Here is a 20,722-nt window from a genome sequence, read left to right as displayed (position 1 = left end):
CGTTCTTCGATGAACCGCATGTACATCTTTTGGAAGGACTAGGGACTATCCTAAAATGCTCATCGCATTCGGCCTCACGCCTTCCCCTTCTTGCTGTGCTCCTCGCAAGCCTTTGTGAAAACCTTCAACAACTCGGGGAAGTCACACACATTCATCGACTCAAACGCAGAGGATGAAAAGACCTTCAGTGCAGTCATACGTGGACTCTTGATTCCAAATGCGAGCTTGGCAAGGAACCTAGGGTCATCGCGTACACTAATCTCCTTCAGTACTTGCTGAACCTTCTTGGGATCAGGAGATTGTGGCGGCTCGTCAGGTAGCACAACTCGCCTATGTGTCTCACACCACGTGCAATGTCCACATTCTTCTGATACATCAGTGCTTTCTCCGAAGTAGTCCGCGATAGACCTAGACAAGCAGCGTTTGTTGGTGATCAGATCCAGTAATGCTTTTGTCCGGGCAAGGTTTTGTTGCTCTGTCTTTTCCATGGTTTCATCAAGTTGTTTGACGATGTTGTCAATCTCTTCTGGTGTGGACGGCAAGGGTCGCTCCAAGCGGTATACGTTCTGTACGCCCTCTTTCTTCAGTTCAATCGCACCGCGCTCATTCCATTCGTCCATTTTGCGTACTAAGTCCGCTCGGGCGATGCCACTGGAATCAGCGAGATCATCCAATGCCACGTGAGTCCATTTGCTACTCTTGACTGATGCCCTAACAATCGCTGACGCTGCTGCCGATCCATCGTTCCGCACGATGTTCGGGTTCTTGACAATGTAACTATACTTCGCGTATAGAGCCCCAGCAGAACGGAAAAGTTCGAAATGCAACTCCATCTGTGCATACAGAATGCCAAGAATGATAGCTTTGATGTCAGTTTCTTGGCCCTGCGTGTACAGTGAGAGTTGGAAAGTGTCGCCTGCTTTGAGTTGTCTACGAGCTGGCGAACATATATCCTGCATCAGAAGCTTCAGTGAGCGTAACGAAGGCCGATCACCGTAAGTGAAGATGTTGCGCAGATAGAAGTCCTTTGTCGAGAGGTAGAACATGCACACACTCGGTTTGCCGTCTCGACCAGCTCTGCCAATTTGCTGACTGTACGATTCGACACTGTCAGGTATGTCGAAATGAACGATGCTACGGATATCTGGCTTATCGATGCCCATACCGAACGCAATAGTAGCAACAACGATCATGTCTTTGCTGATGAGGAACTCGTCTTGTGTTTTCGAGCGCAGTGGCGCAGGCATTCCAGCGTGGTAATGCTTAGCTTTGAAGCCACGCTTCTGCAGTTCTCCGGCCAGCACCTCTGCGCCTTTTTGAACTGTCACGTACACGATGGTAGGACCAGGGTATTTCGTAAGATGAGCAGCTAGTTTTGACACGTAATCGGCGTCTTTGCCATTCGCCTCAGCCAGGAGGCGTAGGTTGGGGCGATACATGGTTGTCCGGAACAGGCCTTCTTTGGGTATAGCGAAAGCATCTCTAATGTCTTCGGCGACCTTCGGTGTTGCTGTGGCGGTGAGGCATACAACTCGCTCAACTTGTGCTTCTTTTGCGAATCGAGCAATTTTGAGGTAGTCCGGGCGGAACGAGTGGCCCCACTCAGAGATACAATGCGCTTCGTCGACAGCTAATAGACGGATGCCTCCAGGGATGTCTTTGAGTGACGCGATAAAGCCTTCACTGTTGAGACGCTCTGGCGCGCAGTAGATAAGATCTAAGCGGCCTTTCTTGAGGTCGTCTTGTGTGGCCAGGAATTGGTCGCGGGAGACGGACGAGTTCAACACAGCAGCTTTGACCCCGCGGCGTAATAGAGCATCTACCTGATCCTTCATCAAAGCGATAAGCGGTGAGATGACCAAGGTGACGCCGCTTTGGTCAGCAGTCCGGCGACCAAGCTGTTCGTCTTGATATCTAAACGCTACGGCAGGTACCTTGGATAGTCAGACGGATAAGTCATTGCATAAAGACATGACTCGCCTGGTAGCAAAGGCTCTTGCCACCCCCAGTGGGAAACACAACGACCGCGCTGCCGCCGTCCAGAAGTCGAGTGATGGCTCTTTCCTGTTCGAGCCGAAACTCATTTATCGCGAAGCGTTCCTTGAGGATTCGATTCGCAAGAAGCGTGTTTGGTGAAGAGATGACGGTGTTACTACTCTCATGTCTGTTTCGCTTGGATAAGGACGTCGTGTTACCGCTGTCGACAGTAAGTTTGCGCTTTCCATCTAGCACAACATCTGTGGTAGCCGCGAATGGCTCTTCGTCGCCAGATGACCAGCCGAACTCATCCTCGCTCATATTGGCGAATCGAGCGAATGATGACAAGCAGAAGTGCCCTCAGTTACCGAGAGTAGGTGTACGGGCGTTAGTTGTGGGCGGGGAGTTGCTGTGTTAGCAACAAGCAGAAGTCGCGACTTCATCCTGTGTTACACGCCAAGAGGTTGAAAGCGCGCTAGCACGTGATTTGTAGCGTGAACTGGCCACTCGTACCTGTGCAAAACCGCAAAGAGAGATGAGCGAGGAATTGTGCTATCAAAATCGAAAATAACAAGAAAACCCTGTGGGTAAGAACATGATTCATCTAGGTATCAGCGCTGTCGGCTGTCGATGTTGCGACAGCGAACACCTTCTGGGTAGCAAGCCCCGTTTGCGGAGAGTGAGGTTAACTTGACATGACCTGCTTTGCCCTTTCCGAATGTCTGTCAAGGTGTCTTTTGACTCTTTCATGTTTGACTGGGATTATCGATGCTTGCGTGTGTGTTTTGAAATGGAGATCCCGATATGACACACCGGAAAAGGCTGCAGGGCCACATGGGTTGGGCAAGAGTTGTTGCCTCAACAGCAGTCGATGGGAAATTGGGCCGATATCGACGATCATTTGGACCCTGAACGCGGCACTTCAGCTATTTCAATTCATGGTTGCGGTCGAGATTGAACTAGCGTCAAAATCAGAGCTTTACACTCGCGACGGCGACCAATAGCCGGAGACGTCCCCTTCTCTTCTATGCTGATCCGATATCCGACGCATCTACGTTTAGTCTGTTATTCCGGCCATCGAGGACTAGAACGGTCCGACTCATCCCCACCCAGCCCGCATACAGTAGTTGCCATGCCACACATTGGTGCATTTCGCCGGCCTTGCAGCCCAGGTCGCGCATCTAAGGTACGCCAACATAGTACCACTGACAGCGCACGAACACCTCGACTTGCTCAACTACATCCTGGATCATATACATCATATTCATCGTTTTAGACAACAAGCTCGTGGAACCATCTGGGATCACTGTCGTTTGATTTCCCTAGTGGCGAACTTGAACAGCAATTCCCTTACAACACCCATTCCCGGTGGACACCGCCCCTTCCATCACATTGCTACAACTACATCCTACAGGATGCGCTGAGCGCTGAGCGCCGAGCACACTCCTAAGATCATACACTATCAGACCGTTAAGTCGCCTGTTGTCCCTTTATGTTCCATCGAAAGTCATCGGAACCTGTTCGGAATGCCGTCGGCCGAGTGTGCCAGCGCACGCTTGCTGGACCTGGAGGAGCTGGAGTCTGATCCAGCACCACTTTTCGTCATCAGAACGGGAGAAATAACTCTGGGGTTTGAGTTTCTCTTCTGCAACGAAGCTTTCCGAAAACTCCATCTCCGCAATTCCATATTAGCCCAGGACAGAGCAGCGCTCCTCTTCCGCTCATGGGCGCAGGCTTTGAGTGAATACAAGCCGCGATATGACTTTGGCGGTTTAGTCTGGACTGCCGAAATATCGGGGCGGAATGGCAGTTGGAAAGTGGTAAAGGCGAGAGAGTTGGATACGAATCAGCAGGATTCAGCCTCGTTAGAGAAAGAAGCGGACGACAACGATGACCTCAGTATGGGTCGGATACCAGTTTTCACAAGATCAAAAGCGCAGTTGATGAGTGAACTCAAGCGCGAAAGAGCAGTATCACTCAGGAACATTCCATACACAAGCCTTCATGCCAGATGGGAAAGTATCCAGACCATGATGGAAATGAGCGATGTTGGCGTTTTTGAGTATAACGCAGAGGGAAAGCTATTACATGCAAATGAGGCATGGTATAGACTCAGGTAACTTTGACCGCAACATTACTCATTACTTCATTAACAACGTCAAGTTCCCAACCCAGAGACGCCAAACCTGACGAGTACTCATTCATGGATCTTGTCTATCCAGATGACCAAGCACTAGTAATGTCCATGTGGAACACGCTCACCCAAGGGAAATCCGTTACTTTTGAGATGCGTTGGAAGGCACGCTCAGGTTCAAAAGACGCTGCGCAATGGGTACTCTCAGCTTGTGTCCCAGTATTCGATGACGATAAGCAATTGATCGGTATTGCCGGCAATACAATAGACATCAACGCACAAAAGAAGTCACAAGAAGCTGCACAAGCGCAGGTGTAAGTGTCTTTGCAAGCACATAGTGTGCCCATATGCTAATTTCGTGTTCAGGGAAGCACTGGAACAAGCGCGGCTTGCAGAAAGGAAGTTTGCACGATTCGCTCAGACCTCACCTACAGCTATATACATATATGTCCCTGAAAGTGGTGAGTGCAACCAGCTCATAGCGCGATTTGTCCTAATATTGTTTCAGGTATGAATTTTGTCAACGACCAGTTCTTCGAACTCACAGGCCACGCACATGCACCTGTCAACCAATACGAGTGGTTCGATCTAATCTCCAACGAGGATGTGGAGAGAGTAAAGCAGGATTGGGACGGCATGCTCAAATGCGGTAAATCGAGTGGGGTGCAATTCCGTTTAAAGAAAACATGGATTAACCAAGACGGCATACGGTCAAATATATGGGTACAAAGTTCGAGTTACCCAGAGCTGGACGAAAATGGAAAAGTCATAAGTACGATGACGTTTCATTGAACACTAATTGATACACGTGCTGACCAGTTAAGGCATAATGGGGACTTTGTTCGACATATCACATTTCAAGTGGGCGGAGAGCGTACAGCGGCGTCGCATAGATGAGGCGCTGGAAGCTAAACGACAGCAAGAAAAGTAAGACTCCGCGCGCACCGTTTTACTTTCCTTTACTAACTTAAACAGCTTCATTGATATGACGTCGCACGAACTCAGGAGTTAGTCATCTTCATGTACGAACCACATACGAGATACATGCTAACGTCGTTCACTGTTGTTAGATCCACTGTCAGCGGTAATACAATGCGCTGACTCAGTCATCGCTTCGCTCCAACAACTATCCGGACGCCAATTCGCAAGATCAAAACAACCATCCGACATATCCAAGGCAGAGGCGGAAGTTCAGAGCTGCATTGAATCACTACTCATCATCGTGTCGTGTTCGATGCATCAGAAACGCGTTATCGACGACGTACTTACCTTGTCTAAACTTGATTCTAACTTGATCTTAATCACGCCGATGCGTGTTCAGCCCGCGGTCGTGGTGTCAGACGCAGTCAGAATGTTCGAAGTCGAGTGTAATCAGTCGGGTATCGAGCTCACTTTCCGCGTTGATGAAACGTTCAGTGGAATGGAATGGACAATGCTCGATCCGTCACGTTTATTACAGGTTCTCATAAACCTACTGTGAGTAGCATAATCTTCAGCTTCCGTGCCATCTACTGATACAATCAGCACCAACGCTATCAAATTCACTAAAGATCGCCCGCAAAAGGCGATCACCGTTACTATCGGTGGTTCCTGGAGCCGTCCACCAAAATGTTGGAATGAAGTAACCTTCACCGATGACGAAAAGCCCAAGACCGATATTACCGAGAAGGCGGAATGGGGCGAAGGCAGAATAGCATTTTTGTGGCTCAAGGTCAAGGACACGGGCTGCGGCATGACCATGGATGAGCAAAAGAAACTCTTCTCCCGGTTTTCTCAAGCTACGCCTCGCACACACGTCAAATATGGTGGTTCTGGCCTGGGCCTTTTCATTTCCAAGTCTCTCACCAAATTACAAGGAGGAGCCATCGGAGTTCACTCCGAGAAGGAAGAAGGATCGACATTCGCGTTCTTCATCAGCACCCGCCTCGCGCATCCACCAGCTGACCATGTTGCCGCTCGCGCGGTACAGGCGCGACCTGTTCCTCGTAGAACGATGACAGGTGAGGAGGCTATGCAGACGATCAAACTCAACGTTCTTATTGTAGAGGATAACCTCGTCAACCAAAAAGTGCTTAGAAAGCAACTGCAAAAGTTTGGTTGGAACATCAGCGTAGCTGGGAACGGTCAAGAGGCGCTAGAATGGTTAAAGGACAGTGTCTATTGGCGGAACGAGAAAGACAGCTCTAACACTGAAGACAAACACGAACTCGACATCATTCTCATGGACATTGAAATGCCCATCATGGATGGTCTTACCTGCGCCCGGCTCATCCGCGATTACGAACACCAAGGCCTCCTCGCGGCTCCGTCGGCTCCTCATTCCGCATCATCTACTCAAACTCAGCACAGGAAAACCTTGTCTGCCTCTTCCGCCTCCCACGAACGGGCTGAAAAACAATCCCTACGCCTTCCTATTCTAGCTGTCAGCGCGAATGCGCGCATGGAACAGATTGAACAATCGCTGGCATCAGGCATGGATGATGCCATCTCGAAACCTTTTCGCATACCGGAACTTTGGCCCAAGATTAGAGGATTAGTGAAGAGAGTTGCGGACGCTGATACGAGGACTAAGTCGTAGTTTTCCCTTGCATGGTATTGGGTAGGGTGTTCACACACACATGGCGTTGTATAGAAGCATAAGCATGGATATGGCGTTTGGTAGCACAAGTAATATAACGATTCCGATACCTTGAAAGACTTGGATGCAGGGATATGCTATAAGAATACAGAGATTCCTTCAAGATCATTACAGTATAATGTTCGCTTCTTCAAGGTTGCTGGTATTTGGAGGCGCCTGGAGAGCGATCAATGTATAATGCTATAGTTTCCGATTGAGGAATTATCCAGCAAGTTAACTATTGAGGTAGAACTGGAGTCTGGATATGCAGATTACCAGCCCTTGAAGTGCACACACTCGTAGCTCACGTCGATATTCAAATGTCCTTCTGTCAGAAGCCAGTTAATATACCTAAACACCTGTTCCTCGAGTGGCATATCATCAGGCCGGTCCATCTCATCGTAATACGACATCGCGGAGTTCAAAGTCGTTTCAAAGATGTCTGGGTCTTTCAAGGCGTACAGACTTTCCCGTCGGGGTATTGGTATACCATTCTCGCATAGCCTACGATGCTCGCCCGCCTTCTCGCGCATGCCACGAGTTCGCTCGTTCCATCTGTTCTTGGATGGCTCTGTTCGAGAATTGTCATATATTACATGACATTCTTGCCCAAGACAGCAACAAGTATGCTCACCATCCAGAAAATCGAATAGCAGGTATCGTGTAAGATCGTATACGTACTGCAGTTCCAGGGCTTGGGATGGTCTCACATTTTCGAACCACCTTCTGATTCTTGATTTGCGATGCCCATCCTCGTGAACTTTGTCGAACAGAAACTTGATCGGTGCACAGCCTCCAGGAGAGCATGTACATTGGCAATCGTCGTATGGTATCCTCAATTCCCTTTGTACCACATCCATATAATGTTCATTCGTGGGTACTGCATCAACGTCACGCCCAAAACCGGTGCCCGGAAAATACAGTCTTTTTGCATAGAGGTGAAGGGCTGTCAATGAGGCGGACTCGTGTTTTGATTTCATAGAAACTCCTCTTTGTGCAAACCAGTCTACCATTTTGAAATTGGCGCAATACCAACTTTGTAGGAATGGCGTCACCCCATTTTCATCAGGCATATCGATATCGCAGAATCCAGCATCCCAGAATGCGTTTGCGATTTCTGGCGTCATTTTCGCGTCGCCAAAGAAGTCGGCGAAGTTGTAGAAGCTCTTTCCGTCTAGCTCTAGGGCCTGCGGAACATCTAAACCATGGGCTATAAGCCTTTCGACCATCAATGGCGCTTTTCGTTCGTGCATTTTACCAGGTGCCAACTCAAGTTCGAAGTAAACGGAAGGCGGCAGAAGATTGCTTGCCATATCTTGAAGGCGCCTGTGGCGATCGATCAGAACTGGAACAAGCAAGCGCAGGATCTGTGATTTTTCCGGATCTTGTAACTTCAATGCAAGTTGAAGCAGACTATCGGAGCTTGGCGGAGTAGAAATTCCGCAATTTTCAGTAAGCAAATAACGCACAGAGTCAGTGATGCCTAGGGTGACAGCGATATGTATAGGCTGTCGACCGCTGACGTCTCGAGGGTTCATATGCACACCTCTGTCGAGCAGCATCCTCAGTCCAGTAGGCCATAAGACAGCGAAATGAATCGGAGTGAGTCCATTGATCGAAGAAGTGTGGTTCAGAGTTGATAGTTTGGCTTTTCGTGTAAGGCGCTGAAACTGCTCTACTTGTCGTCGAAGTATTATAGGCACGAGATCGCCATGATCACGAACTGGCAGATATCAGCAATCTTTTCAGATCAAATAGCTTGGTCAATTCACCATCGATCTGATCCTCAAAGGGAAGTAGTTGCTCAACCTCATCACGAAAGAATCTTGCTCCCTGGGGACGCTTTTCTGGGAAAGGTCTTGAGGTATGACCTCCAGCTTCTACAATCTGATCGACAATTTCTAGAAACCGTGATTTTCGAGTTGGAGACAACATGCGGAGATCATACGCGGCCGGGCCTGCAAGTTGGTCACATGTGGTGCCTTGGTAATCATGCACAGATGGAAACTCGTCGTCTTTCCGGTTCCTCAAAACGTTTGGGTCAGCGCCTCTTTTCAACAGAAACCGAATGATGGCGGTACACTCATCTCCTGCATGTTCGAAGGTTGAGGGGTTGGCTATCAATAAAGCCATGATTCTCTGATACATGATTAACGAAGAATTCCATGCGTTGCAAGAACAAAACAGCTTACGTTCAAGACAGTATTTCCATCATTATCCACGTCAAGAGCCGACGCTTCTTCTGCATCGAACAAGTCCTGTAGCGTATTTTGAAGTCGAGGGATGGATATACGATAATGTTCACCCTCCCAAAGCTCCTCGATGGTAACTGCAACCGCACGAAATGCAGGTGAGGTTTTCGGATCGACAAGCCTGCTTGTACCGATTACTATTGGATTGACTGAGAACGGGTTTAACGTCGACCAGTTCCTTACGCAGGTGCCGATATTGATGGTATGGAAAAGAAGCCAAGATGGAGGGACAAGTTGCATGGTGATCTCAAGGCTCTGTTCCGAGATGCGATAGTCCGGGCAGTAAGAGAAGTGTTGCGTGCGGAAGGTTTGCGTGAACTGGAGGATAGATAACGGCTGCCAGCGGCGTGCTGTACTGACGGTTCTACATTTACACCTCTGGGATCTACGAGCACGGTCCAACGAGCTTCGCTGAACATGTTTGTCTGATGAGTCCACATATAGTTTTCTCACAACAAAGTTGTTCCTCGTACCTGGACTAGCTCTGTTAGAGTCGGAACTCAGCTGTTCGATGGCTCGAAGTATTTGCTCAGTGTTTGAGAGAATCATCGCTGTCGTCTGATGGCTTGATTCTTGTGCTGTTGTATTCATATCACGGTCTATCAAGAGACTCCTCGATTGAGACTTCAGATGCTGGAGGTCTTTTATAATTCTCTCGGTCCTTTCGGACGTGGTCGATATGTTTCGGTCGATCTGTTCGACGTGAGGTAGTAGCTGTGCTGTACTGTGTTCGGTTGTGCTCAATGTCTTGTCGACTGTCTTCACTAGAGCCAATGTCTCTCCAATCTCGAGTCTCACTTTATCGGTAGTCGCCGCAGTTTCTGACGAGAGCTTGCTGCATGCTAGTCAGTGCTGTGGTGTCCAATCACCTACAACCGACTTCGGCTTCGTCCAGCTATTCTACTTACAGATTTGCTGCGTTCAACCAAATAGAGAGGATGCTTCTCTTTTGTTCTAGTCGATCGCAGATGTTTGCCACCTCTTCCTTCTTGCGGACGGAGCAAATGCCACTCCAGCCTCGTTGTAGCATTCCATCGTTCTTACGGGCGAGCAGTCCTTCCAACGTCTTGCTTAATTCATCAGCAAGACCGATGTACTCGAGTAGGGGCGCATCAAGTGTCGAGGACGATACTGTTGTCGCAAAACCGGGCACATGATTATTCTGTATGTGCTGCGCGATCTCGATTTGCTGACGCAGGTCGATTTGCAGCTGAAGAAAACGACGCGGCACGTTGCGTACATCTGAGCAGAAACGTTCCAGACAAGATGAAAGGCGAAGAGCTACGTCCACGAGCTGGACGACAGCAGCGACGGCACCTACAACTTCCGCCATTGAAGGTGTTGTGACGAGAGGAACAAGTGCTAGCTGCGGGCAATATGTTATTATGCACTGGCACGGCTGAGGAACATCTATTTTAGCGAATGAGACACGTCCACATAGATGTGGATGGTGTCCGCCAAGCACGAATAGTCATCATGTATTGCTTAACGTTAACCTTCTCAACAGCAAGCGTTGCCGTAATCTGATGAGCCAAAGCCCTACAAGATTTCCGCCAAATGCATGACTTAAGCTGTAAATGCTCATGAGGTGCATCTTGATACTCGGAGCTACCATCGCGTGAAAATAGAAGGGGAGTACTAGCAAGGCTGAGATATAGCCTTGTTACAAGGCTGATAAGGAGAAGTTCGACTTGGGATTTCGTCCTGTGGTGGAGATTGTGGGAGAACCATTCAGTCGGTGCTGAGCCATATCAATCTTCTGCTCTTTTCGAATACACCATACATAACGATGGAAATAAAATCTGATGGTTGTGGTAAAGGTAAAGATAGACGCGTACTGATAGGATGGCAACGCTGGACCCTGGCGCTAGTGAGTTGATGGTTAGCGCCATTCGCCCTTCATCGGAATCGCCTTCCGAAGATGGCGCGGCGACAATCGTAAGCTCTTGGTAGCCTAAGCGGCCTTCTCGAGGCTTCTCATGCTTGCTCAGCTTGTTTATTATACACTGCCTTTGCCTTAGTGACTCTCTAGCAGCTTCCTTACCAGTGCCTTATTTATATTTTGTCCCTGTCTCTACGACAAACATGACGTCCAACGAATCAAGCTACACCGAGATGAAGGGCGACTTGGAGGCTATTGGGGCGCATTGCCAGATGGAGTACTGCAACGTGCTGGACTTCCTACCGTTCCGATGCGAGAGTTGTCATGGGTAGGTACAACGCGTAAAGCATCCGATTGTGTTGTCATACTAACAAACCCAGGAAATTCTGTCTCGACCATCGCACCGAATACGCGCACAAGTGTCCTAAGGAAGGCGAATGGGCAAGACAGAGAGCCAAGAACAACCAGGCCTCATCGCTGTCTACCCCAAAACCGACCGTCTTCAACCACGACCAACAGTGTGCCGACCCGTCGTGCAAGACATTGATCGATACCGCCCGCGCGCAAGGTGTACATTGCGCACGATGTAATCGCAGATACTGTCTGAAGCACCGCTTCGAAGAGGACCACGACTGCAAGAACCTCACGCCCATCGGCGCGCGACCGCAAAACTACGTACAAGCGCGCACGCAAACAGCACTCACAAGACTGAAAGCATGGGCAGAACAGAAGAAGAAGGACGACGAGAAGCGGAGATCTGCCCCGAAGAAGACAGGTTTCTTGGGAATAGGAAAGAGTTCAGCGTCGTCGGCGGCAGCTTCAGCGCAAGCTGAACTCAATGCGCTGAAGCGGACAGCAAAGGGCGAAGCCAGCGTACCCCAAGAGAAGCGGATATACCTACATGTCGAAGCATCAGCCGATACAACCAAGGCGAAATACCCAACGGGAAAGTTCTTTTACAACAAGGAGTGGACCGTGGGGCGGGTGCTTGACATGGCGGCCAAGTCACTGCAGGTACAAAACGTGAACAACCGCGGTGGCGGCGAGGAGGAAAAACTACGCGTTTTCCATGTGGAAGGCGGACGACTGCTGAAGTTCAGCGAGAAGATTGGCGAGCCGTGTACGTCTGGGAATATGATTGTCCTTCTGCGAGGTGTAGGGTCAGGGGAGGCGCCTGACTTGATCGATTTATAGAAGCAGCAAGTGTGGAAGCATTACATAGCATGGCGTTTAGCGGCTGGTTTTTGCACTGGAGATACCCAGGTGCTCATGATGGCACGAATGAATGAATAGACGCGTGGTTACATACCTCTCACAATGCTGCTCGAGATCTCAGATGAACATGCACGGCTGAACTGACATGCCGCCACGGAGAGAGATGCCCTTTGACCCGGTGAATCCTTTATAATGCGACAGTCATAGGTATTCAGGCCATCGATGAACAAGAACGTGTAGGTAATCAATTTATTACATTTAGATTTAGATTTGTTCGGTACTGGTACAGCACTAAAAGTGGGCGTCGAGCACTTCGAACGCCGGTGTTGTCACCTGTCCTATGTGGATGCAGAACCCAACGTAAACGCCAACCCCATCGCTATATCGAATAATGCATGCCTTGGTATACGACTGCCATGCTTCCTGCTTATATGCTTCATCAGCTCGTGCGGTGCTTGGCACACGTATGCACCGTGTGCTTCTGCTCTTCCCCACCACGTTCTCGTCTTCGCGACGGAGGTTTCTCGCTGGCGTGTCGATATCGAAGCCATGTCGTGTGCGAAACTCGCTGTTCTTTCTGGTTAAGCTTATTAGACGCATCGCTGCGCGTGTTCGTCTCTCGTGGTGACTCTTCGCTCGCTCAATCATCGTCATGGTCACGGTTTCGGCACCTCAGGCCATGTATCTTCGTACCCCATGCGATGCTCCCTAGGTTGTTTGCACCGTCGGATATCGCAAGGTACCGGTCCAGATTGTCGTCGCCATCGCAGTCATAGTTGCTGCCACAGAGTCAGCTGCTAGCCCCCCTCAAAGCCCAATCCACCACTTACTCATAGAAGCGGCAATTCCAGTAATCATCCCTGGCCAACACAGTCGCGACATCATGCCCGCCTACTAAAATGCTCTGTACGCGCCCATCGATACTATTCCCGAGTTAGCGCAGCTGCCCGAATGCTGCAATACGAGTGCGACATACAGATTATTATCCAACGATAGACACTGGTTATTATACGCGTCCACACTAACTTCGCTCAAGAACGAAGGCGCAGCAAACAGCTGTACTTTGATCTTCCCGGATGTGATGGTGTCGCCGGCCAGCGCAAAGCCCGCCCAAGCCAGCAGCAGAGTCGAGAAGGGAACGAGGCGGCAGCTACTGGGCGTCATATCGCCGGCATCCAGAACACGCCCGTGGACGTCGTCGTGAGTATGCGCAAGTCGAGGGTGCAGTGGTCGGTGCGGGTGAAGGAACGGCGTGGAGCGTGGAGCGCTGGCGTACGTCCAGCAGGAGAGAACTGGAGTTGGTGGATGATGGCGGGTGGGTGGGTCATCTGAGCGAATCGCTGGTTGGGCGCTGCACCGCCTCCTCGCCGTCATATCCGCACGGACGTCACAACGGATGATAACCTCGCCAACCTCCTGTACCTATGCACATTTCACATCTATAAATCGCGCTGTACCCCGTTTTAGTGCTGGCAGGACCGCGCTCTTGTACACTTTGATGCAGCAGGTGTGCGGATAGGCTCCTTCTCTCATCCTTTGGGTTCGGTCTCCAGCGTCACATGCTTTTCTATGCCTAGCACTTGTCACAGTCACACTAAGATGGACAAGGAGGACTGAAAGCATTCTCGCGATTGGCAGGCGTTCACCGGACACAAGACACTGCATCAGAACGATTGCGACTCGGAAACCTTGCCCTGGGCAACCAATGTGCAGAGTGGCATTAGAGAAACTATGATTCGGTCCAAACACCAGAACCAGCAGCTATGACCCGTTTACTTCGGTTTACAAGAACATCAAAGCAAGCATTCGATCTAGAACGATTTTGCTTGTGGCTTGTGCTCATTCATGATACGCAGATTTATGGTAGCTGCGTTTCGCTCCATCAAGCCACAGGTCCACCTGTACCTTCCACTTCTTTTCTCTGCATTAGCCCCCGTGCCGTCCTGGCTCTGACGCATATACGATACTGTATCGAAATTTCGTCTAATCCAGATGCGATGGAATTTGGCAACATACGCCGAGCATCAGATTCTCATAGAAAGGGACCGGTTCCGATGTCTGAGTATGACGGTGACACAGCAGAGACCAGCGTAGGTGAACAGAAGCCGCATGAAAAGCACGAGTTCATGCTTGTAGTGTTCTAAAAACTACGGCTGTGATTTCGCAATTTTGCTTCCATTGGTGTCTTGATACACTTGTGCCCAGAGTGGGATGGTTCCTATGCCTCAATCTACAGCACATCTCTAGTGACAGTGAAATCCGTCGTCACAATCACGCCATCTTTCCCATCTTGCACCCTAGTCTCATCAGTGGCTCCAGTTGGTGCAGGACTAGCCTTTCGGTCCTGGTGCGAAGTCAGTACGTGTCCTAAGTGCAGTTCGTTCAGGGACATCTCTTACGAGAAAAGTAAGTTCCATCTCGTCATCGTCCAACGTGCCGCCCTGAACACGCGAGCTATGCCCGTTGCCTTTGCTGCCAATAGTCTTGCCATCCCCGGCTTGCAGGTAACCAGAGTTGCTGCGATCGTACGTGTTGTTAGGCGTTGGTCTAATGATGAGCGCCTTCAGAGAGGGGAGTGAGACGACGATAACGGCTGTACACATTTCCGCGGTGCACCATAGATCTGTAGCTGTGTTAACGAAGGTTGTCGAGATAAATCAGGCGAGGTGGTGACTTACTTCCATCTGCATCGGAAACATCATAGTCCATGTTATAGACGATGAACCGGGCAAGACTGATCGCCATCGTGATTGCGCCGAGAGAGAAGATGCCTACCAGACCAATCTTTTGTCGCTTACGAAGCTTCAAGCAGTTGAAGATGAAGAACGGTAGCCCGAATACTAATTGTCAAGATGTCTTAGCTAACGCCCTATGGATCGACTTCAGCATCACTTACGCAAGAGATCAGTGCCGAAATTGAGCGTCCAATTGACCACCAAGTTGGAGTAAGTGTTCCATGTTGAACTGAGCTGGTTCTCGATAGACCTTTTGAGGAGCCAATGTTAGCTGGAGAAAAACACTTGAGTATAATAATCTTGCTTTGGCCTTACCAGTTATCCGATATATTTGGTGCGATAAGAGTATCCATCAATACACTGGCGACAAAAGAACAAGCCACAACCACGGTGGTGACATAAACTGCGATCCGGAGACGTCTGAAGCCTTGAGGAATCAACCACCAGTAGAAAGCGACGAGCGAGGCTTTGGGAAAATACAATCCCGTGTCGAAGAAGTAGACTGACACGAATACGACCTGTCGCCGAGAACTAGTCAGCCTATCTGTTCAGTCGGACATGCCACATGCTGTACTATCGACGTACCTTTAGGTAAACAACGGAATCACTTCTGGTCTCCTCATCCAGAGGATGGTCAATCAGGATGTAGAGCGCTTTCGTAGAGCAAGCGAACCAGCCAAGCGCACAAACCATTCCTCCCCACACGAGATAGTCGGGCAATGTCAGTGAGCGCCGCTCTACAATGAGACGAATCCAACATCGTAGGATCGTGACGCCTAGTGCTAGAGCGAGCAAGATACCCTGGATGACCTGTGGACGATAAGTGAGACTTCGGAGTAATGCGTATGCGAACATCTTACAATGGAAGTGATGATCTCCATTGCGCAGAACAACACACAGTGCGTGTGTGGCTGGCGGAGGCTTGCTTCACCCCAATGGGGTCAGATGGAAGGAGTGTATGTGAAGACGACTGTGGGCTCTACCTGGGGCTGTTTGACATCTTGACACCTGCATATACCGGGTAGCGCGATGACAAGGGTCAGGGTATCTCACGAAGGGGCAGCTTTATCGCGGCTCCGAACTGGTGGTATATGATCAGGCGTGTTATGCTGCATATGAGTATCATGAATCGCATAGTTCCAAGCGGCTGGTAGCGTCTTCCTTCCGTGCTGATCACTAGTCGATCAACCAGCTCCGCGGTTCGCAGCCTATTACCGGCAAGACGAGACATACTCTTTTGCCGTATGGGCGATGACCTTCGGCATCTTCTAGACATCATATTTGCGCTACCGCGCAAACGTCAACCCATATATGATGAAGCTCCTCCAGGTGTCGCATGGCCCAGTCCAGTCAACAGCTTCAGCATGTCGTCTGATATCGCGTGGTGTCTCGGACATGAGCAACAACAAACCCCATTTCGTTCATCACCTATTCAAACCTGGCCGCGTGTTTTTCAGTCTCTGCCGTCTGACAGGCATGATGCCTCATCGTTCCTGGAAGCCGAAGCTGAGCAATGAAACTTCGCTACCAAGCCTAGGCAGCACTAGAAGAAGCCGGAAGCGGCTTGAAGACCTCAAGCTACAAATAGGAGCCTTGAAGTGCGTTGGAAGCGTGGTAAGCTACTGCCGGAAGCCATCAGGTACTACAACATTCTTGGGTGAGCTTGTCGTGAAGCTACTGCACCCGACAGGATTTTCCTGGAACGCCCTCGTGGCGTTTGCCTAGACGCGCCGGTAACTTGATAAGTCGCGTTGGTAGCGATAGGGGACGCAGGCTTGAATCGCAGTAAATGTTGATAGCGTTCCGAGGGCTTGGCGACGTCGCGGGGTTGCTTCCGACCCAACTACAGTTGCTCGCCGCCGCGGTTGACTTTCCCTTGGAGATGTCGGTCCTACTTCTCGTAGATGAGGCGGCTAAGAATCTGTGGCGGACCTCTAACATGTCATAAGCCTACTTGCATTTATCCATGGCATTCTCTTCGATGAAGCCGACGTGTGGCGCTGTGTAGCGTCATGACGGGTTTTCTGTTTCTCGAACAGCCCAGATCCCACAATCATGGCGCTTTGAGCCAGGAAATTTTGCGGAGTGGACCAACAGACTCGCGGACATGAGGTTGGTCTGGGTTCGAGGGTACTGTACCCTGCCGTGGATGGCGTCACACTTTCGCTCAGACTGTCTCAGGGGCTTTACGCTAGAGGAGGCGATGCGACGCCAACAAACCTTATACAATCCTAATTTGGTTTCCACTTCATGTTAATAGGCGTGGAGACTCCCAGGCGATAGAGATTGAGAGCGCGCGTAAGGCCCAATGTCGCAAATGATCCTGGAACAGAAGTGCAAGGTGTTGACGTCTACCTTCTTACTCTGGAGCCTACCTAGGTTTCCACGATGGAGAAGCTTTGACAGTGAGAGAGCATAAAAATCGTAGAGAGCGCTCTCGACTCAGCCATGCGTGCAATCGTACACAGGCTCGGTAATGCCTCCTAGACATTGATCTCGATAAGTGTATTGGTCTGCAGTGGCAGGTTAGATGACAGGGTTGAAGAAGAGTTGATGCTGACGGCGAGCGAGACCAGAAACGACATGGTCAAAGCTTCTTGCTGAGTAACCATTCCTACCCTTACCACCCTTCGCGATTCTGTGTGAACGGAAGACATCGTTTGGTGTCGCTATAACATGTATGACAATAGCTGGTGCGAGAAGAAGATCGCTCAGTACCAGCACAAACTTGGGATAATGCGTCCGAATAAAGACGTGCGTGCCGAGTCCCTTTTATACTGTCCACGCGGTCTGAGGAACGAAAATACCTCAATCGCTCGCATCCCATCCGCCCTACGACGCGTTGAAAGTCCCGCAGGCGGCAAGCAGAATAACACAAATTACGAGCAGCGAAACACAGCGCTGATGCGACATTCCTGCGTGAGCGCCCGTGGTGGCTGAGGTGCAGGTATCTCGAAACTCTCCACCCACGTGCGAAGTGCGAGAAGCTCATTCGTCTGTCAGCATATCCGTTATTGCGATCTTAGGTTACTTACCCAGATTCTCCCGGACCAACACGCGACGAACGCCTCTTTGTGTCCAAGACCCCTACCTACGATGCCCTTTCTATACCTCAGAATGGCAGCATGCTTGCGGCTTGCAAGGAGCCTCCAGGCACATATATATATGTCATCTCAATATCGGAGTCGACCCTAGTGGACGCCTGAAGTGGTCTTCCATGCCCCCAGGCTGCATATACGGCAAGCTGCAAGGCGACTGAACCTTCATTGCGAGTATACACTTCTACCCCGCGCTGTCTAGACATCGCCGCCAGCCTAGCAGCGTGACCTCACAACCAACACACCGTCGGTATTCTCGAATGTAGAGCTTGAACAATCCACAAAGATGCAGGATGATGAGGAACGATATGCGGACGGCTTTGCTGAATACGGCAGCTATTTTGGTGGACCTTCCTTCGACTACCTCTCGCCGGCTCAACCGACTTCCTCAGCGATAGCAGGAGCGTCTAACGAACACGCATTGTGCTCAGATACCGACCCCTACAAGCCTGCTTACACGGCGCCTGGATACAAAGAAAAGGATGGTAATCTTCCTTCGACATCTTACCCAACGCCACAAATAGCGCCTTCGCCGCTGAACTATCGTCAAAGAGCCCAGAGTCGTGATCCTGCAACTAATGAGTTCTCTCAACTGCCGATCAGCCCGGGCGCGCAAGCTTCTAAAGCTCATATATCACAGGACAAGGCTGAGTCTTCGCAACCACAACCTCTACGCTTTCTTAAACGTGCTTCAACAGCTCCCCCGACTCCTCCGATGTCTTGGGGAAGTAGCGCTAGCAACGGAGATGGCCTCTCAGACCGGATACAGTCCATCTATATCGCTTCTGAACGCCCTAGAGCCTCCAATCCGGCACCAGAGCCATTGAGGATAGCTCATGGAACTTTTGGGCATGTTACTACTACCAGCAATACAAGCAGTACTCGCAGCTCTAGTATCATCTCGTCGCCCATGCAAGGCTTGCCCGGTAGTCCTTTCCAGTTATCACAGAAGGGTTTCTCCATTTCCACTATGCAGAGTACAGAGAGCGAGGCAACTGAAATGAACCCCAGCGACGCTCAGGCTGAGATATTGCGCAGGATCAGTAGAAGAAATGACGCGTCAAGTCAGACGGGTTTCTCGTCTTTCAAGAAAAGCTTCTCACTTAAAAGGGCAGCCACTTCGGCAAAATCAGCTAGTGGACCGTCACAGGACACGTTGACTGACGTTCTTGAAGAAGTTGCTGCAGAAGGTAGCCTTTCTCTCGTCAAAGCAGTCATTAGTATGGGAGCTGATCCTATATATCGATCAATCGGTAAATTGAAAAGACTGAAGCACGAAGCTTTAGCAAAGGCTACCTTGAGTGGACGAGCAAAAGTGGTCGACTATCTTTTGAGGGAAGGGGCCACTTACGGAGAGACCGCGAAGAGAAGTGACTATACTCCAATGGATCGCGCGATGCTTGCAGCTGCCTACAAAGGGCACGCGGATCTCATCAACTGCCTCGTAGCGTCGCATGGAGTAAACCCAATGGTTGAGCAATGGCCGAGGGAGATGTATGACGCCCAACACTACTGGGCGGAAAACCAAGTCAGACTTGCGAAAACTAGCCTCCTCGATGGCCTTTCTAAATGGAAGAACGTTGATCAAGGCACAAACACACTAAAACTCATTATGCAGCATGAAAAGTTTGATCCAACGGCTCTAATTTCCGGCGTATTCGATAATAAGAGCGAGCTGCAGAGCGCTGAGTTTGGGCATCGCCCATGGCAGACGACGTATGAGTACTCGGTGCTAGCTTGCTTCGTCCGCGCTGGATGGGCAGACGCGGTGGAAGAGATGTTGAGCATAAAGGGAAAACCGAAACAATATGAAAAAGAAGACGATGTCTTACAATATCAAGGAAAGGTCACCCGCTATGTGTCACCAATCAATGCGTTGACGAAAGAAACATGGAGTAAGCGACCAGAGGACGCACTTCGCATACTAAGACTTTTGATCGACAGAGGCTTTGATCTATGTCTCGCACAACGCACCGCCACCGATCTGGGGGTGCGAACAGCGATCGGGCGAGCGATTTCAGCAGACGCTGCCCAAGGAGTCGAACTTATCTTGCAGGCCCAAGGCGGGCTAGTACGAGAAGACGTCTTCTTCCGTCGAAACAGAAGAGAGATAAATGCTCTACCACTAGCTGCTGCTCTTTCGTTCAACTCTCTCGAAGCGGCGCGTGTGCTACTTCGCGCTGGCGCGCATCCTCGAGATCCAGCGTTTGATGACATGAACGTACTGCAGTTCGCCGCCTATCACAGTAGTGCAACCAATTCTTCGATGCTTACGGAAATGATAGGCCTTGCCCCGGAACTAACGTACGACGCGTTGAGTTTTGCTATCAACGGCATCAACAAAGATGCAGTACGTGTGCTTCTGGACAACATCTCCGCAGCCGCTCGACGCGAACAGATCGCCGCTCTGCCGCCTATTCACGATATGCTTCTCCACTGCACTCCTCCCACCAAACCGGAGCTCAAGACGCAATACCTAGAGCTCATCGACATGGTCGTGCAATGGGACGTTGGATACGCGCTACAATGTCCGCAACTTCCGGCAATCTTGTCGGCAATTCGAAAAGACAACTACATTGGTATGGAGAAGCTGCTTCAACTTGGCGTAGTAGATGGCAGCAGCCTAGTGTTGAACAGTAGAGCGCAGCCGCGTGGGGAGTTGGGTATGTGGACTATGTTGGAATGTTGTGAGTTGACAGACAGGAGTTCGGAGTGGTTGGGCCTATTGAGGAACTTTGGGGCGCCATTGTATCATTGACGCCTTATCGCGTTCCAGACTCAAGAGACTGTTGGGGGTAAACAGATGTTTCTA

The 20,722-nt window shown here is 50.2% G+C and overlaps 7 protein-coding genes across 7 annotated transcripts; 3 read left to right on the top strand and 4 right to left on the bottom strand.

Moving 5' to 3' along the window:
• Positions 1 to 74: 74 nt before the first annotated feature.
• CC77DRAFT_983078 (ATP-dependent DNA helicase recQ) lies at positions 75 to 2,430 on the bottom strand (the record flags this gene model as incomplete). The annotated part of the gene is made up of 2 exons (XM_018536132.1): positions 1,977 to 2,430; positions 75 to 1,819 (listed from the first exon to the last, which is right to left on the bottom strand). The coding sequence occupies exons 1-2, from the start codon at positions 2,296 to 2,298 to the stop codon at positions 75 to 77; spliced, it is 2,067 nt and encodes a 688-aa protein (XP_018389424.1). The 5' UTR covers positions 2,299 to 2,430.
• Positions 2,431 to 3,242: 812 nt separating this feature from the next.
• On the top strand, positions 3,243 to 6,862 carry CC77DRAFT_641070 (putative histidine kinase HHK8p). The gene is made up of 8 exons (XM_018532579.1): positions 3,243 to 4,093; positions 4,141 to 4,425; positions 4,478 to 4,572; positions 4,620 to 4,883; positions 4,936 to 5,038; positions 5,087 to 5,118; positions 5,182 to 5,587; positions 5,636 to 6,862. Exons 1-8 carry the CDS (start codon positions 3,504 to 3,506, stop codon positions 6,687 to 6,689), a joined length of 2,829 nt encoding a protein of 942 aa, XP_018389423.1. The 5' UTR covers positions 3,243 to 3,503; the 3' UTR covers positions 6,690 to 6,862.
• On the bottom strand, positions 6,826 to 10,786 carry CC77DRAFT_983075 (hypothetical protein). The gene is made up of 4 exons (XM_018536131.1): positions 9,889 to 10,786; positions 8,921 to 9,815; positions 8,501 to 8,867; positions 6,826 to 8,451 (listed from the first exon to the last, which is right to left on the bottom strand). Exons 1-4 carry the CDS (start codon positions 10,311 to 10,313, stop codon positions 7,001 to 7,003), a joined length of 3,138 nt encoding a protein of 1,045 aa, XP_018389422.1. The 5' UTR covers positions 10,314 to 10,786; the 3' UTR covers positions 6,826 to 7,000.
• A 297-nt stretch (positions 10,787 to 11,083) lies between these two features.
• On the top strand, positions 11,084 to 12,316 carry CC77DRAFT_1017622 (AN1 zinc finger protein-like protein). The gene is made up of 2 exons (XM_018524443.1): positions 11,084 to 11,190; positions 11,243 to 12,316. Exons 1-2 carry the CDS (start codon positions 11,096 to 11,098, stop codon positions 12,054 to 12,056), a joined length of 909 nt encoding a protein of 302 aa, XP_018389421.1. The 5' UTR covers positions 11,084 to 11,095; the 3' UTR covers positions 12,057 to 12,316.
• CC77DRAFT_1017621 (hypothetical protein) lies at positions 12,307 to 13,464 on the bottom strand. The gene is made up of 3 exons (XM_018524442.1): positions 13,054 to 13,464; positions 12,908 to 13,000; positions 12,307 to 12,856 (listed from the first exon to the last, which is right to left on the bottom strand). Exons 1-3 carry the CDS (start codon positions 13,239 to 13,241, stop codon positions 12,718 to 12,720), a joined length of 420 nt encoding a protein of 139 aa, XP_018389420.1. The 5' UTR covers positions 13,242 to 13,464; the 3' UTR covers positions 12,307 to 12,717.
• An 843-nt stretch (positions 13,465 to 14,307) lies between these two features.
• On the bottom strand, positions 14,308 to 15,693 carry CC77DRAFT_1058491 (hypothetical protein; the record flags this gene model as incomplete). Its single annotated transcript, XM_018528140.1, has 7 exons — positions 14,308 to 14,421; positions 14,477 to 14,700; positions 14,756 to 14,917; positions 14,974 to 15,062; positions 15,128 to 15,330; positions 15,398 to 15,622; positions 15,673 to 15,693. The coding sequence occupies 7 exons, from the start codon at positions 15,691 to 15,693 to the stop codon at positions 14,308 to 14,310; spliced, it is 1,038 nt and encodes a 345-aa protein (XP_018389419.1).
• Positions 15,694 to 17,989: 2,296 nt separating this feature from the next.
• CC77DRAFT_642750 (hypothetical protein) lies at positions 17,990 to 20,695 on the top strand. Its single transcript, XM_018532586.1, has one exon. The coding sequence runs from the start codon at positions 18,197 to 18,199 to the stop codon at positions 20,666 to 20,668; it is 2,472 nt and encodes an 823-aa protein (XP_018389418.1). The 5' UTR covers positions 17,990 to 18,196; the 3' UTR covers positions 20,669 to 20,695.
• The last annotated feature ends 27 nt before the right edge of the window (positions 20,696 to 20,722 follow it).

This window comes from Alternaria alternata (assembly GCF_001642055.1).
Source record: "Alternaria alternata strain SRC1lrK2f unplaced genomic scaffold CC77scaffold_4, whole genome shotgun sequence".
Lineage (NCBI taxonomy): Eukaryota > Fungi > Ascomycota > Dothideomycetes > Pleosporales > Pleosporaceae > Alternaria > Alternaria alternata.
The sequence above is the reverse complement of the archived record's forward strand: the minus strand, read 5'-3'. Positions and strand labels throughout refer to the sequence as shown.

Bases quoted from the DNA above. Each gene is read 5' to 3' on its own strand.
- CC77DRAFT_642750 (XM_018532586.1), top strand. From the start codon at position 18,197: ATGCAGGATGATGAGGAACGATATGCGGACGGCTTTGCTGAATACGGC.
- CC77DRAFT_983075 (XM_018536131.1), bottom strand. From the start codon at position 10,313: ATGGCGGAAGTTGTAGGTGCCGTCGCTGCTGTCGTCCAGCTCGTGGAC. The intron at 8,868-8,920 runs GTAAGCTGTTTT...ATCATGTATCAG, and splicing joins ATGGAAATACTGTCTTGAAC to AGAATCATGGCTTTATTGAT. The intron at 8,452-8,500 runs GTGAATTGACCA...GATATCTGCCAG, and splicing joins CTTTGAGGATCAGATCGATG to TTCGTGATCATGGCGATCTC.
- CC77DRAFT_1017622 (XM_018524443.1), top strand. From the start codon at position 11,096: ATGAAGGGCGACTTGGAGGCTATTGGGGCGCATTGCCAGATGGAGTAC. The intron at 11,191-11,242 runs GTAGGTACAACG...TAACAAACCCAG, and splicing joins CGATGCGAGAGTTGTCATGG to GAAATTCTGTCTCGACCATC.
- CC77DRAFT_1017621 (XM_018524442.1), bottom strand. From the start codon at position 13,241: ATGACGCCCAGTAGCTGCCGCCTCGTTCCCTTCTCGACTCTGCTGCTG. The intron at 13,001-13,053 runs GTATGTCGCACT...ACTCGGGAATAG, and splicing joins CTATCGTTGGATAATAATCT to TATCGATGGGCGCGTACAGA. The intron at 12,857-12,907 runs GTAAGTGGTGGA...ACTCTGTGGCAG, and splicing joins TGGAATTGCCGCTTCTATGA to CAACTATGACTGCGATGGCG.
- CC77DRAFT_641070 (XM_018532579.1), top strand. From the start codon at position 3,504: ATGCCGTCGGCCGAGTGTGCCAGCGCACGCTTGCTGGACCTGGAGGAG. The intron at 4,426-4,477 runs GTAAGTGTCTTT...TTTCGTGTTCAG, and splicing joins GAAGCTGCACAAGCGCAGGT to GGAAGCACTGGAACAAGCGC. The intron at 5,039-5,086 runs GTAAGACTCCGC...TAACTTAAACAG, and splicing joins GCTAAACGACAGCAAGAAAA to CTTCATTGATATGACGTCGC.